The 17,720-nt window shown below is 46.0% G+C and overlaps 2 protein-coding genes and 1 long non-coding RNA gene across 6 annotated transcripts in view; 2 read left to right on the top strand and 1 right to left on the bottom strand.

Moving 5' to 3' along the window:
• The window catches only part of kif13a (kinesin family member 13A), a 165,782-nt gene extending 157,485 nt beyond the window's left edge, over nt 1–8,297 (top strand). For 3 of the 4 annotated variants that reach the window (XM_060052969.1, XM_060052967.1, XM_060052966.1), the window contains 3 exons: nt 5,302–5,469; nt 6,588–7,851; nt 7,969–8,297. In XM_060052969.1, the coding sequence (XP_059908952.1) occupies nt 5,302–5,469; nt 6,588–7,851; nt 7,969–8,102 (1,566 nt within the window). In that variant the 3' untranslated portion in view covers nt 8,103–8,297. The remainder of the gene's footprint in view (nt 1–5,301; nt 5,470–6,587; nt 7,852–7,968) is intronic. The other variant, XM_060052970.1, reaches the window with a different exon arrangement.
• LOC132458772 (uncharacterized) overlaps nt 1–17,720 on the bottom strand; it is a 214,362-nt gene that overhangs the window by 86,782 nt on the left and 109,860 nt on the right. The gene's annotated exons all lie outside the window — the stretch shown is intronic.
• Nucleotides 10,940–15,917, top strand: rbm24b (RNA binding motif protein 24b). Its single transcript, XM_060053036.1, has 4 exons — nt 10,940–11,311; nt 11,623–11,746; nt 12,111–12,165; nt 14,654–15,917. Exons 1-4 carry the CDS (start codon nt 11,141–11,143, stop codon nt 14,997–14,999), a joined length of 696 nt encoding a protein of 231 aa, XP_059909019.1. The 5' UTR covers nt 10,940–11,140; the 3' UTR covers nt 15,000–15,917.

Here is a 17,720-nt window from a genome sequence, read left to right as displayed (position 1 = left end):
ATATAACAATAAAGACTGACACTGCTGGTCACCAAAGATGCGTTGCATCAACCTTTGGAAAGTGCTGGGCGCATTACAGAGCCCAAAAGGCATTCTGTTCCACTCAAATAAACCGAAAGGTGTACAAAACGCGGTCTTTGGCCGGTCTGTCTCAGTGACTGGCACCTGGTGATAGCCACTGGTCAAGTCCAGGGTTGAAAACCAGCAAGCACCGGACAATGCGTCCAAAGACTCTTCTATGCGTGGTAGAGGGAAGGCGTCTCTGCGGGTCTTACGATTAAGCTGCCGGTAATCAACGCACATGCGTAGTTTGCCACCCTTTTTCCGTACCAACACAATCGGGGACGCGTAGGGGCTGCTACTCTCCCGAATTACTTGAGATGAGAGCAGTTGATTGATGTGTTCCTTCACCACCTCATACTCTGAGGGTGGAATGCGCCTATAACGCTGCGCCACTGGAGTATCATCAATCAAAGGAATGTCGTGGGAGATGAGGTTAGTACAACCCAGATCGGTGTCACTGGTGGAGAAAACTGAAGCGTAATGTCCAAGTAGTGACCTCACCTGACCCTGTTCACCAACCGACAATGGCGACACATCCACATCGTCCACCTGTTGCTGCACACTGGGTGAAGCTGTCTGGGAAGACACAGTGGCCACATTTGATGGCACCTCGGTGACTCCTGCAGGAAGGCTGACCACGTTCACGAAGTCCAGTGTGCCAACAACAGTGCGGGGGTACAACATAACATCGTTGCAGCCAACATTAATAACAGGTATATAGACTGTACCCCTTATAACGCAAACTAAAGAAGGGGAAGCCAGCAACCCCGCAGGCAAACCAGCATCCAAAGGCTCAAAAAGTACCGTAGAACCTGAGTACTGCTCAGAACATGTGGCGGCCACCATTCTCATAACACCACCCGGAATCTGCCAGCTCCTCTTACCCCTGACCTTCACCGCCCCTGGAGTGTCTGAGGGAGATAGGCCACTTGCATGATGACACTGTTGCAGTGCCTGCACAACTGGCTTGGGGGCTTCAGAGATGCAGACCTGGGAGAACAACGCTACACCATGTTGGCCAAAAAGGTCCTGGTAGCACTTACGAATCACGTTCATCCCCAGGATACCAGGCACTCGAGAAGGCATGCCACCAGGCGGGTCCCTAACCACCAAAACACCGCATTGCGGCATCAATTTGCCACAAAGTTTCACGTCAAGTTCCAAATATCCGAGGTAAGGAATAGTCAGACCGTTGGCAGCTCTGAGCTCCAACCAATGACAAGAACGGAGGCGCTCCTGGCCCCAAGGTTCAAGATGTTGGCGAAAGAAGCTCTCAGAAATGGTAGACACCATGGAGCCGGTGTCCACCAGACAAGGGACCTTCATGCCGCCCATATCGACATCCAAATGGGGGCAAGACGAAATCAATCCAGACGCATCCATGTTATGTGAAACAGCTTGAGAGCCAGTGGCGGCCCCACCCGAACTGTGGCTCTGCAGTTCGATGGGCACTAGTTTTCCGACATGGAATGAGGGCGAGATTGTCGATCAGCATTCAAGGGGGGTCGTGAGGGAAACTGTGAACGAGAGGGAACGCGCTCGCCATCACACTCATTTGCATAGTGTCCCGGCTGGTTACAACGCCTGCATATTAGAGGCCCAGGCCGTGGTGGACGACGGTACTGGTTGGAGTTTTGTAGCTGAGCAATGCTTCCCACAAGCTGATCAAGCTGCTCTTGTTGACGCTTCAACATCTCCCTCATCTCGCTCATCTCAGACACCGCGGTAGGTGGGGCAATAGCCTGGGGGGCACCATGAACACCATACTGGACACCATACACTAAGGGGACCGAGTGGCTGCGACCTCTCACACCACCAGGCAAACCCTCACGCTCCCATCGAATCGCCTCGGCCCTCACCTCAAGCAAGGTGCTATCAGGTTGGCGACGCACCAACTGCTTCAACTCGCGTCGCAAGGAACTATTCAAGATGTGCTCAACAAACTGATCTCTCAGAAGGGCCCCGGCGTGTGGCATGTCAGCGGGGGCGCACCGCTTCACTTTCCCCATGAGGCTCATCAACGCGAGGGAGAACTCCTGAAGCGTTTCTCCTTCTTGTTGACCTCTGGAAAAGAAAGCTTGCTGCACTGCAACATACGACTCTGAGCACCCATACAGCTCGTCTAAAATGGCAAGTATTCTAGCGGGGTCCTCTCTCTCAGAGGCAGAGCGATACTTTATCTCCTCCTTGGCCTCTCCCTCTAGGTGGTCGAACAAAAAAAACGCCTGGTCAGACCGGGACAGATGTCGAGCCCTCACACTCGCCTGCACCTCCTCCACCCACTCACTCAATCCTACGCCTGTCCTTCCCCTAAAGATGGTACACTTCCTATCTCTAGGCACAAAAATTAGTCTCTCTGCTACAGAGGGAACAGAAGTAGGAGAGGCAGCAGGTACTGCTGAAGAGGTAGACGGTAGAGCACTTGAGCCAGCCTGTCCCTGCCGACAACGCCAAGTGTGGCAAGGTGGTGGGCGAAAGGAAAATAAACTAAAAGGTCTAACTCAGAAATAAGAAAAAGGAACCGACAACGCCACCCTGGGAATTTCACCTCAGGGAATTTATGTAAAGTGCAAAGCACACAGGTAAGTCCACTCGTTTAGAAGGCATGAGACGTAGTTCAAATGTTGTAGAAAAATACAATTTATTAAATAACTTCTTTCCTTTTCAATGCAAAATCTTCACCATGCAACCAAACGAAAACAAACAATGCACACAAAATAGTTGAGATAAACGCAAAACTAAATAAGTAATCAAATCAAAAGAAAACAAACAATACACACAAAATAGTTGATAAACGCAGAACTAAATAAGTAATCAAATCAAAAGAAAACAAACAATACACACAAAATAGTTGAGATAAACGCAGAACTAAATCAGTAATCAAACCAAAAGAAAAACAATACACACAAAATAGTTGATAAACGCAGAACTAGATAAGTAATCAAACCAAAAGAAAACAAATCATTCAAATAATTAGAACACACATCAACACTCATGCACACACGGATGGGGGGAAACCCCGGTTAAAAGGCACACTGGATGAGCACCCTTGGTAGAACTACTCGGGGGGGGGGGGGGGGTGCGCCGCAGCGACAGGCGGCAGTAGGCACGAGGTGCCAGCCGGAACAAAGCACGTGAAGTAAACAACGCGACGGAAGCAGCAGTGAAGCGGAGTAGCGTGGAAAGGCAATATCAGCCAGCAATGCAGAGTAGCGTGGGAAGGCAAGATCAGCCTGGCAAAGCAGCAGCGAAGCAGAGTAGCGTGGGAAGGCAAGATCAGCCTGGCAAAGCAGCAACGAAGCAGAGTAGCGTGGGAAGGCAAGATCAGCCTGGCAAAGCAGCAGCGAAGCAGAGTAGCGTGGGAAGGCAAGATCAGCCTGGCAAAGCAGCAGCGACCCCAATGAGCTGATTGCAGTTGGTCCTGTTTACGACCAAACACTGGCATACACACACACACACACACACTCGCGTTCACACAGGAGGAGGGAGTGAGAGAGGACTCCGGCCGTCATCAGCGTTTACACCATAGCTCGCACGAAAACCCTGAAGCAGCAACAAATAGTCGCCCTATCGGACCAGACTACCTTTTGGCCCGGAAGTGACGCGCAAGTGACAGGAGCGCAAAAAAGAAAGAGGCAGGTGGAGGATGGCTGCTTTTATACCGCCCACATCATGACGGCCACTAGTGGTACTTAACCGTGACTAACATGGATAGCACCTCTATCCTGCTACAATAGTAATGATTTATGTGACCGTTTAATGTTTATAACATCTGGTGCAACCATAGCCGCGAGAACGTATTCTCAGCAGGGGGTGCTGGAAAAAAAACTCAGCCTGCACTAGACTCGCAACTCGTTACATTGATAAAAATGATATATAGCAGCGCAGCTCAATTACACCAGTGCATGCGCGCACAGTTGAAAATCGATCGTTGTGTTCACTTTCTTCACACCATGGTTCACATCCAGCTGCTCACAGAACAACTTTAGCGCACCACCGCTACCCTCACACTTTTTCATATAACCTTTTTTCAGCACTAGGTCATATGAGCATTAAATAAATGCTGCGTCTCAAAATGCCTTGGACAGCAGCGAGGATGACTCGCTTTGCCACGGGCCGAAACAGTTCGGAGCGACCACAGCCAGAGCGAACACAGCGGGGCAGAGGAGTGTCAGGAATAGTCTTTGGTGTACACATCAGTACGGCCTATTTGCTCTACTGTTTAGTGGCAATGCAGTGTTTTATTCTATGCCTTTTTATTTTCGTATATTATTTCAATTAATACAATTTATTTATTCATAAAAACAAGATCTGGTCTTCAAATCTTTTTTCCAAATATAGGTCGTCTTACAATGGGGTTTGTGTTTATATTCGGACCAATACGGTACAGCGGGCGCTCACATGACGTTAAGCATTTCCTGGTGCATAATGTGACGCTTCAGAACCTAAAATCCCGTTTCTCCCCGTTGACACGACAACACATAACCGGCGTTTTCAGAAATCTCCACTATGGCCGGAGTTTTTAGAAATGATCGTTTTCTGTGATAAGACAGGGCCTCGGACAGGGGGTGTTGCAGCACCCCCAGCACCCCTACTTCCCGCGGTACTGGGTGCAACTTACAGCTGAATGTAGTGCCATGTTGTTAAACGAAAACCTACGCTAGCCTGGCTCGCTCTCGCGCATCTCTGTTCGCGCTCGTGCATGATTGCGCGTCCAGGTACTTGAAATGGGTGGAGTCAGAGTCAGCGTTGAAGGAGAGGGGGTATTTGAGTAGTGTATTTTCAAAATCTGCTGGCGTTTCACAAATCGCATACCCAACCTTTAAACATGCCTTTTGAATTTGAATAATAACTGCTTCACTGCTGTATGAGCAATAATTACTCTGGACTGTGTGAAGGGGTCAACAATGTTGATGCTACACTAGGCTGGATCAGCATAAATCACAGCTGCATGACTCGATCAGGAATAGCAATAACAACTAGTTAGACAACCATGATCACTTTAGCTATGTAACAAAAACATAACCATGCTTTGATTACTAAATCGAATAACTTAAATCAAAGATAATTTCATCATCAGTCAGGGGATCAATGTTTATGGCTTTTCCAGGACAAACCTTTTTTGGTTATTCATTTACATGCCTGCCACTAATTATAACACAATGACCCACCCTGCTCCATGCATGCTGTGTGTGTATGGCTGTGTGTGGGAAATGTGTGTGCTGTTCTCATCTGCAGAGCATGAACTCATGTGTGACCAACCCTGCACTGCACGCCCCTCCCTGTCCCTGGCAGCGGCCCCGGGCCGGCAGTGAGGGCCACTGCTCGCCTGCAGCCCCGTCCTCCACCCCCACATCCACCTCCACCACAATAAGACAGCTCAGTCTCTCACTGCCACGCCCCGCTGTAAGTGGCCCTCACTGCCAATGCTGTCAGTCAAACACAGGTTAATTGAGCCAAGGGCAGTTCACAAATCTCAGTGCTGATACTTTGGGCTGACACCACACTGCTTCTACAACAACAGCTCATGTGTGTACAATTGAGTGGCATCGAGCACTAAGAGATATATAAATTTAATTTATTATTATTATTATTATTATAACATTTTAGAAAGGTATTTTGCAATTGGAAGGCTATCAGTCTTTTGAGAAAATTTGTATCCAAAACAAAACTCGCAATACTGCTGCAAACCATCCTGTTGTCAAGGGCACCCTATATTCTAGTCAGTACACGTAAACACTGGCTTGTAGCACCTACCGCTATCTAAATGAATGGTACCTATAACAGATTCCAATAGGAATAGGTCTATGTTTGTAATTCACAATGGCTGCAGTAAGAACACTGTTGAGATACGTCAATAGGCTGTAACCTGCCATGTCCTACTACAACGTTGGTTGAAATATGCAACCTCACTACTAGCTGGTCAATTCTAGACATTGGACCTTTTAACATTTTAAGAATCAATATAGTCAGCAAAATAAAGTGGTCAACAAAATAAAGAATATGTTGGCGTATTTGCACTTGGACATAGTTAATCCCGTTTTTAGCCTACACTCAGATGTACACTCATTCTTGCATGCGAGTCTCTTGAATCATAAAAAAATAATGTATGCAAATTATTCAAAAGAGTTCTACTCTCCATGCGCAGCCCCGCCTTCTCCAGTGAACCAAGACCGACCGCTCTGTGACGACCGGGGATTTTAACCCCTCGGTTTTACACAGGCAAGGGACTGAAATTGCCAGGCGTGCTAAGCCGAACCGGCTTGGCAGTTTAAAAAGGCCTAAAGAGACATAAACAAGAGATATGGCATGCTGCACTATTCATTATGTTGGTTTAGTAAGTTCATTTTGTTCACATTTCATAGGCTTCCTCCTTCCTTCCATATCATATTCAGTCCACTTCTGGTCGTCTTGTGTCCATCAGCTCTGCATACTGTATAACTATATATGCATAGTGCTCTGGCTGACCGGGTGTGTGTTCTCTGATGGGTTGTTTGTGTGTCCTGCTGGTCCTCGCTCACCAGGACTCTGAGGACGAGGAGGCCGGTGGGAACGGGCCCTCCAGCCTGGACTGCGGACCCCTTGGGGGCGAACCTCTGGAGGGCGGACCTCTGGAGGGCAGACCTCTGGAGGGCAGACCTCTGGAGGGCGGACCTCTGGACGGCAGACCTCTGGACGGAGGACCTCTGGACAGAGGCGCCTTTCAGCCTTACATTCCTGAGGACTTTGCTAATTTTGAGGTGTACAACACGACGCTGGAGCCCCAGGACGGGCTTGCCTCCCGCTGGGACCTGAAGCCCGGGATGGGGCGCTGCGGCAGGGCCGGGGAGCGGGCGGTGAGCCGCAGCCCCACGGCCAGCAGCTGCACCAGCGGCTACGTCTCCCACAGCGACTCCAATGCCACACTGTCCGACGTGCCCTTCAGCACCAGCGACAGCTTCGACCACCTCAGCGCCAGAGAACCACTAGAGAGGCTGGACGCCCTGGACGTGATCCATGGCCTCGCAGGGAGAGGCTGTGCTCGGAACAGAAGCATTACCGCAGGAGAGGATGAATTAATCACCACCTCCACTGATGGGCTCCAGGGTTTGTTGGTCCCCTCCTCTCCCGCTGCTGGGGTACCTGGTGGCGCTGACCTGGGAGAGAGCCTTCCTTTATCGAGAAGCGGCATTCTCAATGCCTGCCAGGAGTTTAGTGATTTCAAAGGGGCGGAGGATGGTGTAATTGAGGGTGAAGGTTGGCAGCAGAAGGGTCAGGACTTACCCACCGGGGAATGTGATGAAGAACAGTATTTAGAAATGTTTTTGGTGGACAGATCCAGTACTGAAAGCACTCCGGCCTCTTCCTGCAGCTGTCACAGCGCTGAGGGATGTGTTGGTTTAACCGTGCCTTGCCACATGGCTGTTGGCACCGAGACTGTGGTACGTACAACTGTCCATGCTGAGGTACCAGCCTCAGCTCCAGCCTTAACGTTGCCCTCTCTGTCGACCTCCACCCGTGCCCCGGTTCCACAAGGAGCAGGGGGAGGAGGAGGGGAACCTCCTCTCCACGAACCCGCCCAGGGAGACCTGCCCCACAGGAGTCCCTGCCCCAGCCCCAACCCCAGCAGTGCGGAGCCTTCAGGGGACTCCAGCGGGGACGAGAGCTCCCCCGCCACCCAGCTGCCTGACTGGATGGCCCCTGGGGAGCAGGTGTGGGTGGGGAAGAGGAAGGGGACCGTCCACTATGTTGGAGGGGTGGAGTTTGCCAAGGGGATATGGGTCGGTTTGCAGCTGGACATGGCACTGGGTGAGTCATTTTTATAAAGTTATGTTATACAAAATAATGTCTTATTTTTTTATAAATATAAGAAACGAAAATCCCAGTAATTATGTTCAGAGTTAATTAGGATTTCTCTCCCTATAGGCAAGCACAACGGAACGGTCCAGGGAAGGGTGTATTTCCGCTGTCCACCGGGTCGTGGCGTGTTTGTCAAACCATCCCGTCTCACCAAGGGCCCGCCCTCTTTGGCCATGGACCCCCAGACAGTGATCGGATAGTGCCCAGGGAAGAGCCATCATGAACCCAAAAGGACATCAGGCCATCCCTATGCCCAGTGCCTAGAGAAACATTTGATTTCCCTTCCACTTGCTCAAATCCCCCATCCTATATCATATCGGACCTGTGCATATCATGCCGATATATTTTCTTTTTGCTAAAGATTCACAAAACCCTCTATGCAGTTTTGCCATTGCTATTTTTTGAAAGAGAAAATAAACTTTTAACTGGCGCCCCATAGGAAGGCATTGTTCTGACTTTTTGTGGCTGAACATGAAGTGATATTTTTCTAAGACAACATAGCCTCCTTGAGGTTCAAATTAGAATAATCTCAGAAGTTATGCATAAGAGTTTACTACTGTTATTAACATTTATATTGAGTTCATTACACTATATCAGGGGTAACCAAAGAACTAGGGTTCTATATCTGCTGTTTTTTATTTTTTTTTCGCTTGTTCGATATACCTGTGTGTCCATGTAAAGCTTAGTCCCATATTTCTATGATAAATACCACATGCCTTGACCTTTAGGAGGCAACTCACAAAACTGGACCTATTTTAGTGTTTGACTGTGGTTTTAATGTTGCCCACTACATATAACGTGATGTTATTGGAGTACTGTAAACCTGTGGAGGATGTTATCCACATTGAGGGTGACTGTTGTCATGCTGCCTGAAATGCTTGCTCTGGTGAGTATAATTTTTTCAATGGTCGCTCATTTATCATGGTCCATTATGGGATGGAACTTTTTCTATGTGCTTCTTAGTGACAGAGCCTCAAGATCGAGTCACCACTTTTGTTCACCAATGATGTTTCTTTCCATTGTCGACCCATACCCCACTGGACTCAATGCTCATGTCTTGCGCTGCTTTTCCGCTGTGTAGATCTAAAGCATACCATAGTGTGGGTCCCATGCTAGTTTCATCAATGTGTCTTCTTGACCAGGTATCGAGTAAGCTGAAAGGGTCTTAAATTGTAGCACTATCTTTGGGCCCTTTTCACGGTGGGAAAAACACGAGTGTAGCTCAAAACCTTAATGATAGGGGGGATTTAGATATGGTAATGCACCAGGATAGACACAACTATTCAAGTAAATTGACCACGCTGGGACTACGACGGACATGAATAGAACTGAGCTAATGTTGACAGGAACAGGGAGTTACTGTAGCCTCCTAGTTTCGTCCTGTTAAGAGGGTCCATTGCATTCTCCTGCTGCTCATGAGATGTGTACCCTAGCAGTACTAGTCAGTACCAGTCCCAGGAGCAGGAGGATAAGAACATGACAACAAGGACAACCACAAAGACAAGGCTAATAATTATAGAGTTCTTTGACAAATCAATAACTGAAACATGTCACGGAAACGGATATCCATCAAACCAACACCCCCTGGAGGCGTCTTCAGTGCCGTACAAGTCACAGTACGTTTTAAAGAGTCCATCTATTCATCCCAGGTAGGGAATATGGGTGTCCAGTAGAAAGGGCAGCAAAGCTCTAGGAAATTATTTAAAAAGACAACTAATAAACATATCTGGGGGCCTTAGTTGGGTGCAGTTTAGGTAGACAGTGGAAATGTGTCCACATTTGTTTTTGTCTAAGGCCAGGCCAATCCAAATGCCCTAATGTGCTATTTGTTGGACAGCAGGCACATATATCATGGACTACCCTCCCAACCATGGATGTGTTGTAGACCTAGAGAAACTACAAGTTTTTGGACCCCAAGCACATCGATAACCTGATGCCCAAAGACATTCAAGAGGCCACTCGACCTCTGACCAATCAGACTGCACATCGCCTTCTCCATCTTGATCGGCAGAAATGTGTTACATGCAATACTCTTTTTTTTACAACAGACGATGGTGTACAACTTGTTAAAGATGGTCAAACGTTTTGTACAATTGTATTAAAGGAGGCTGAACTGTGGATGAAGTATAGATTTATAGTTTTGATGTAATTCAAGTCCCAAACCTAAGATTTCAATGCTGCTCTCCACACAACAAGTTATGTAAATAGCAATGTATTTGAACATAGTATTTACAATAGTATAATGTTCAGAATGTATTTATAATGTATCTCAAAAACTGTTTAATTGGAAAGAAATGTTCTAGAATAGAATGTTTAAATCCAAATGCTGTGTTGACCTCTTTGTCCTGCTGGAAAACTAACAGCTGTCTGTCACTTCGCTGTATGTCTGTCTATTGATCTGTCTGTATGTCTCTCTGTCTGTACATTGGTTGATCTGTATTCGTTGCTGTCTAATATGTCTGTCGGTCTAATTCATAATAATGGTTTAAAGGACAAAGAACAATTGGATTTTTAAAAGCCTTTTTATTTGTAAAGCATCTCAGAGTCTACATAACAGGCAATAACAAAGACATCAGATAGGTCTTCTGCTCAGAAAATGTATAGGTCAGGCAAGCAAGCGAGCAACAAGTGGACCATGCTAAGGTGACCAGGGAGACAGCAGACCTGTTACCAATAAAACAATATTTCAATTATTTGGCTTGTGGAATAGTATAGACCGACCGGAGGCGAACGGTTACAACATAAACTCGATAGCCAATACATGGCATTCTACTTATATCATGGTGGAAGGGTTATGGCCTTAATGCCACTGCATGAGTAAAGTGAGTGAGTCTCTAGGTGGTCCTGTGTGAAAGAGTGAGTGAGGCTCTAGGGGAGTCCTGTGTGACAGAGTGAATGAGGCTCTAGGGAGCCCTGTGTGACAGTGAATGAGGCTCTAGGGGAGCCCTGTGTGACAGAGTGAGTGAGGCTCTAGGGGGGCCTGTGCGACAGAGGGATAGGCCCCTTTGTGACAGAGTGACAGGACCCCGCTGACAGTTGGGGAAAGGGGAGGAGTCAAAGCTCGAAGCCTATCTGTGGAGCTGATCGCGCGAGGTCGAAACTGACAACTGCTCAGCCCTCCGACCCAACAGGTGTCTCCTTCAGATCCGGCACTTCTCCGGGCTTCTCGACTCGAACATAACGTTTGCTTTCAAGTAGAATCGAGGGAACGTCGTTTCCGACCCTTTAGACTATCCAGATGATGCACTCGGCGCAGAAGGACACCACGTACACCAAGATCTTCGTGGGGGGTCTGCCCTACCACACCACGGACTCCAGCCTCAGGAAGTACTTCGAGGTGTACGGAGACATCGAGGAGGCGGTGGTCATCACCGACCGGCAGACTGGAAAGTCCAGGGGCTATGGATTCGTAAGTATTGTTTTAGTACCATATGTATGCGTTGGCCTGCATTGTGGTGTCAGCAGCACACCTGCAGCCTAGTGAAGTTGATTAACACGTATTTGATGAAGTTGATTTACACTAAAGTATTTGGGACTGAAATAAAGCAGCATATAAAGGGACGCTAACAGTGGTTTGAAACTGTTAACTAGCGTTAACAGTTTGATAGGCACCAGGCCTATCAGATGAATCAGACGTGTTTCACATGAACGTTGTTTGGGTGACTGAGTGATGATTCAGGCACCACTATGAGTTGAATCTCTCGTTACTGTTGACTCTAGGTGACCATGGCAGATCGGACCTCAGCTGACCGGGCCTGTAAGGATCCCAACCCCATTATTGATGGCAGGAAAGCCAATGTGAACCTCGCCTACCTGGGGGCTAAGCCCAGAGTCATGCAGCCAGGTGAGGCCCTGGACGGGTGGCTGGATGGCAGTGCCACTGGTTTATAACACAGCTTGGACCATCAAGGTGGTGTACAAAGACAGCATTAATGCCTTTACTAACACATGGGGACTCACAGTACTGTAACATGTCTAGCCTGTTATTGTTATCCTCTTTAAACATGATTTGTCTAATCCTGCACTGAATTGGAGTTCCATGGTATTCTAATAATAAAGTTTGCCACCACTTCTATATAGTGACACGACCTCTTGACTGCATTTGTGTTCATCCAGTACAAAGGATATCATCAGATCCTTGTTGTCTTTGTGTTTCTCTTACCTAGTTGTAAGTTTCTGATTTGCTAAAGATAATCTTGTCGTTACAGGCTTCACATTTGGCGTTCCCCAGATCCATCCAGCATTCATCCAAAGACCCTATGGGTATGTCCTTTAACATAACTTGAGAAACGTATACTTCAGGAAATGTGTGTCTTGTATTGTATATTAGTTGTGTACATCCCACTGTGATGAACGTTGTATCTTTGTGAAATAGTAAACAAACTAGCAATAGAAACATCAATGTATTGTTGTTGATCTCAGTACCTTTTGCACCATCTTTAATACCAAAAGAGGATGTGATTGTCGGTGTACTCCTTGGTATTGAGAACCTTGACAAAGTGTGTCCCCACTACTGCAGGATTGACTGTGTGTTGTCTGTCTCTCTCTGATCCGCCAGGGCCGATATGGGTTAAATATCTGAGGAAGGCACTTGATGATGATTTGAGGAATAGCTGATTCTGCCTTGAGCGCTAAAGTGTTACCTGTTTACTCTGACATACACAAACAAACCCAACATGGTGATTAGATGCATGGAAGCCTCTACTTTCCCCCAGTGTTCTGTTGTGGTTTTTTGTCAGTGTGTGTGCCTTGTTACCAGTCTGATGTAGTTTCAGCTTAACTGTGTGCTTTTTCCGACTTTGACGTGGGGGTGCAGTTTGTGTGGAATTTGTGAGTTTTTGTTAGGGAGTTGTAACTCTGTACTGGGGTGTTGAGTATTCTTAATGACTGGTGTTGCTTTAGCCTGCAGTTATTTTTGGTTTTGTTTTCATTTTAAATTAACAATTTTAAGAAAAAAATGTTAGTTTTGTTGTAAAAAGGGGAGTGGTTGCTTAGAATGTTTTTTAACTTCACATTTTCCCCTGCAACAAAACAGACCCATTGGCTTGCATGCTTGAGATCTTTTAAAAACAAAATGTCCCCAGCTGTCTTCTATTTCTGCCTTGTTCTTTTAGTTTGTTTTCTCCTTAACATTGCTTTCTATTATACATTATCTACATTTACTCTAAAGTGGAGACTGTGTACTTTAATGTATTGCTTCCATTTTATTCAACCAGTCCTTATGCCTCACCTTAACTCTCTATGGAAAGTTAAGGTGACGAAAACAGCCTAGTGTCCAACAAAGCTTCCAGACTTTATTCACTGTGGCAACTGTTGAGGTAATTTGGACACAGAATACTGTTGGGCAGCAGCAGCTGTTGTTTAAAATGATATCCTCTGCCTCTGAAATTCAGATGGAAACTGGGAGTCACCTAGCGGGCTGTTAATAATGCATGGACCAGACCAGGCTTTCAGCACTCTGTGGACAACAGGTGTGTCCAGCCATGTCCCCTGAGCCTCTAGCTATGAGATGGGAATGATCCATGTGCTCCAGCCATTTACAAAGAACCTTTATATAGCTCTGCAATGCAAACGTCCGCCCCCCTGTCCTCCCCATAGAGGTGTTAAGGTCAACCCACGTATTTAGGGAACTGTTAACATTCAAATTATTTCTTGGTTGAGAGAGACGCGTGACAATGTAAATTCACGACAATACGTCTTTCACATAAAAAATTGAAACGTGTAGGTATATTCTTTGCATATTATTGTATGTACTTGCTAGAAGTAATGGGCACATCATTGCTAACAATGGTTAATGAACCATGACGAAGTACACTCATGACTGTGGTGCAACAGGCGGCCATTTCAGTTGCAGAGTGCCGTGCCATGTGTTGCTGAAGGAGACAAGATCAGCTTGTCCCTTTGGAGATGACAAGGGGAGCAGAAAATAACCTGCCCCCCAGCCTTCCTTGTCAGTCAAGTTGGCGTGTGTATGTTTATATGGTGTGTGGGGGGGAGGAGAGGAGAGAGAGGGTTTGGAAGTAGAAGCGGAGTAGGAGAGAGAAACACAGGCAAACATCTTTGGACAGATTTAACACCTGTTGCTCGACATATTTACTGGAGGTGACCGTTTGCAGATGTCGAACTCTACCTACATCTACTCAAGCTTGTTTTAAGCAATTTTTTCATATTAGTTTTCTCCTCTGACAGTTATATTATTCACGTGCCTCTTATGTAACAGTGATGCATTGCATTTCTGACATGTTTTCAATTCTCCCACTAGATAAATTGTTGCCTGTGCAGAACCTAAAGCACCAAGTACATGACTTGCATTGATCGGCCTGCTCCATTACACCAACCCTTGGTGTTGGTTATTGGTTTTTATGAACACTTTTCTTGGACCCATTAACACGCGTTGGCATGCCTGTAAGTGTGGTGTTGGTGTGATAGAATGTGGACTGGAATAAGATCAGTTTACATCCTCTGTTGATGTGTTGTGGTGCGATAAGCTCGCATTGTGAGAAGCGCCTCTCAGGTGTTACTGGGTGGAGCACTGGGCCGACTCAAATGCTTTTTGACCAAAACCTTAAAGCTGCACTTGTTTTACCTTGTGGCTTTACAGCTTTTTTTTAATTGACTGTAGGTTTTGAATGGATTTGCTGTGTCATTGGACTTTACAGAGTTGGTTGCAATATTTGTGGCACTTGCAGTTTTCTCCGCTCTACGCAATAGCGCCTTGTGACGCTCTGCCCCGTTCCATTTGTGTCAACAGGATCCCCGCCCACTACGTTTACCCGCAGGCCTTCATGCAGCCCAGCATGGTGATCCCTCACGTTCAGCAGACTGCTGCCACGGCAACAGCCGCCGCGGCAGCCAGCTCCCAATACCTGGACTACACCGGCGCGGCGTACGCTCAATACTCCGCCGCCGCCACCGCCGCCGCTGCTGCCGCCGCTTACGACCAGTACCCCTACGCTGCCTCGCCGGCGCCCACCAGCTACATGGCGGGCTACGGCTACGCCATGCAGCAGCCCCTGGCAACCGCAGCCACCCCTGGGGCCGCCGCCGCCGCCGCAGCATTCGGCCAGTACCAGCCACAGACAGACCGCATGCAGTAAGGATCGAGTGCCCCCCCCCATCTCAGGACAGTGCAATCGGAGGAGAGAGCAGGGGGAAAGGCAGGGGGTAGTAATGGCCGCCAGCCACCAAAGAGCTAGCTGTTAACCAAAGAGCCAGAGGAAACAACAGACACCAGGAGCTACTCTTTCATGTTATTCAAATATTCAAATACGAACAGACCTAGGAGTATTTGGATGATGATGTGTGAATATTTATTATTTGATTGATTTGGGGAAATATTTAAGAAATGTTAATAACCTTTAGAGAACAGAACAGTCATTGCTGAATTAAGATTTAATGTGGCATTAAAATGTGTAAGGAATACTTTACACCTCTGAATGCATTCAGAGGTGCATTCGAGTCTTATGTTAAGGGATTTTTTTTTGTACCCTCCTACAGGCTTTTGAAAACCATCCGTAAAAAAGAAAAACCCACTCTATGAATGTATCCCAATACAGCTTTCAGTATTCTATAGTTTTAAACCACTATTTTATTTGGCTAGGCTATGCAATTATAATGATCTATGGTCAGTGTTCATATTGTACGTGTTATTTTTACAAATGTGTTGTTCGCAGCAAGACAGATTGTGATGCTTCAGTTTATAATGACTTCTCATCAGGTGGCTTCACTGTGCATCAGTAAGGTGACAAAGCTGAGCTGACGTTTGAATCACTCACCCCCGGTTACTACTGAACAGGGCATAAGGGGGTTTGAAACGTGAATCTTTGACATCAGTGACTCTAATTGTGCCTTCAAAATTTGTTATTTATGTATTTATTATGAAGCTCTACATTTAAGAAAAAACTGTAAAATGTCTACAAGTGATACTCCAGCTCTTATGTTTGTTGACAGGTCAGGGTCAATCTCCCCTAATGTTCATTAGGGGATGACGGTAGCAATAAATCCCAAATTCCTTATTCCCCTAGTAAATTTTTTGTTCTAACTTTAAAATCTTCTTTGTGACCATGTTGGCCTTTTTTGTATATTTGTTTCATAAGAGATTGCATATGGCAAGAAATTGTATGCCTTTACCTATTTAAGAAACAAAACGAATTTTAAGACGCATTAATATTGTTTCAATGCAAGAGTATCCTTTATTTTAACTTGCATTTGAACTAACACATGAATTGTTTCATTCAATAAAAAAATATTTAAAGTATTTTCTATTTTTTCGTTTGGCTTCTGTTAAAGGCCTTCTCAATCTTAATCTAGTCTGTTGAAGGATAGTATTGAACAAAGGGTCAGCGGTGTTGGAACTATTGTCAATCCTATTTAAAACGGCAATGGCTCCTGCACAAATCCTCTCTTATATGCGCCTATAAACTGATCAAAGCCACACGAAGCAGCTGCCAGAAGAAGTGCTGAAAACATATAACTCCTCCAAACTCCATGACAACTGCTGAGGTCTTCATTCGTTGAGTTATTTTAGAAAATGACTATCAAACATTACTTAATATTTATTAATTCAACACAAACGTGTGTTACATGAAATTAAAGAAGGATATACAAATCAAGATATTGCATATGACCTCAGGAATTTAGGCCTGTATTATTGTCCGGAGAACTCTTGCCAATAAAGCAATCAAAATAAATCAATTATTTAATGCATCCACATTGTTTAGTAATGAGCTATGTTTTTCATTGTCACAAGATGCTCAAGTGTAGGGTTAATTAATCTGATCTGCTAGGTTGGCCTATGTCCTCTAAATGTGCATCCTCTCTGATGCAGACGTTGATGTGATGTCCGTTTAAATAAAATAAAGGGGAATTAAATGATACTTTATCCCAACATCCCTTGAATTTGATTTAAATTATCATATTGCCTCTTAAATTGAATATCAATGACATTCAAGTCCTGGTATAAATTTGGTTAAAAATCTCCTATGTGGTTAGTGCAATTCAAGGCCCACTATGCAGGATCGGCTCCCGCGAGAGTTGGCAGCAGGTCGATGGCAGAAACGTGCATTTTCCCTTTCTCCGCCCAGATTGCAAGGGGGAAACAGCCACCAATCGACCCATAAAGTGTTATAGAACCATCACAATGACTAACCTGCTTAATTAAGGTAAATTAAGCTAAAAAAAAAAGTTGCATAGTTCACCTTTAAGGTTTTTGGCACTGTGAAACCACCAGACAACTATTGTGTCCTCAAGGGGGCGCTGGAGAGCCGGAGCGACGGACTTCAGGGGATAAACAGCCACGGTTGGCTACTCCACTCATGTTTAAAACCAGGAAACACTTATCCTTCTTCAGAACGAATGAAAGCACATTATTGCAAGCAACAAAAAAAGTATAAAAAATACAAAATGATGAGATAGAAAGTCATAATATTAAGAATCAAAGTGTGCATGTGGGCTCCAGTGGTGCTGTCTTCAAGGTCCCTCCATCCCCTTGCTTGTCCACCATGCAAAGGATATGCAATCCTAAATAACTATCACTATGACATGTGACTTTTGTGAATGATAGATGCTAAATATGTAAAGTATTTTTTACAGTCTATCGTTGCAGTTAACAAACATTGCTGTTCTTGAAGCTTTGACAATATCCAAGGACAACCTTGCAACCACCCTGGGCGTTCCTATCAATCCCTATCTTCTGGAAGCTCCCTGATGTTGGGAAGCCTTGCTTCAGCACTGGCCCTGTTTGGGGGTCACCCTGGTGCAGGTGAGGCTCTCCTGTTCCCCCTACACCATGCTCCATCGGCCTCCCTATGCCTAGATAT

This window comes from Gadus macrocephalus, chromosome 6 (genome assembly GCF_031168955.1).
Source record: "Gadus macrocephalus chromosome 6, ASM3116895v1".
In the NCBI taxonomy this organism is placed as follows: Eukaryota; Metazoa; Chordata; class Actinopteri; order Gadiformes; family Gadidae; genus Gadus; species Gadus macrocephalus.
The sequence above is the reverse complement of the archived record's forward strand: the minus strand, read 5'-3'. Positions and strand labels throughout refer to the sequence as shown.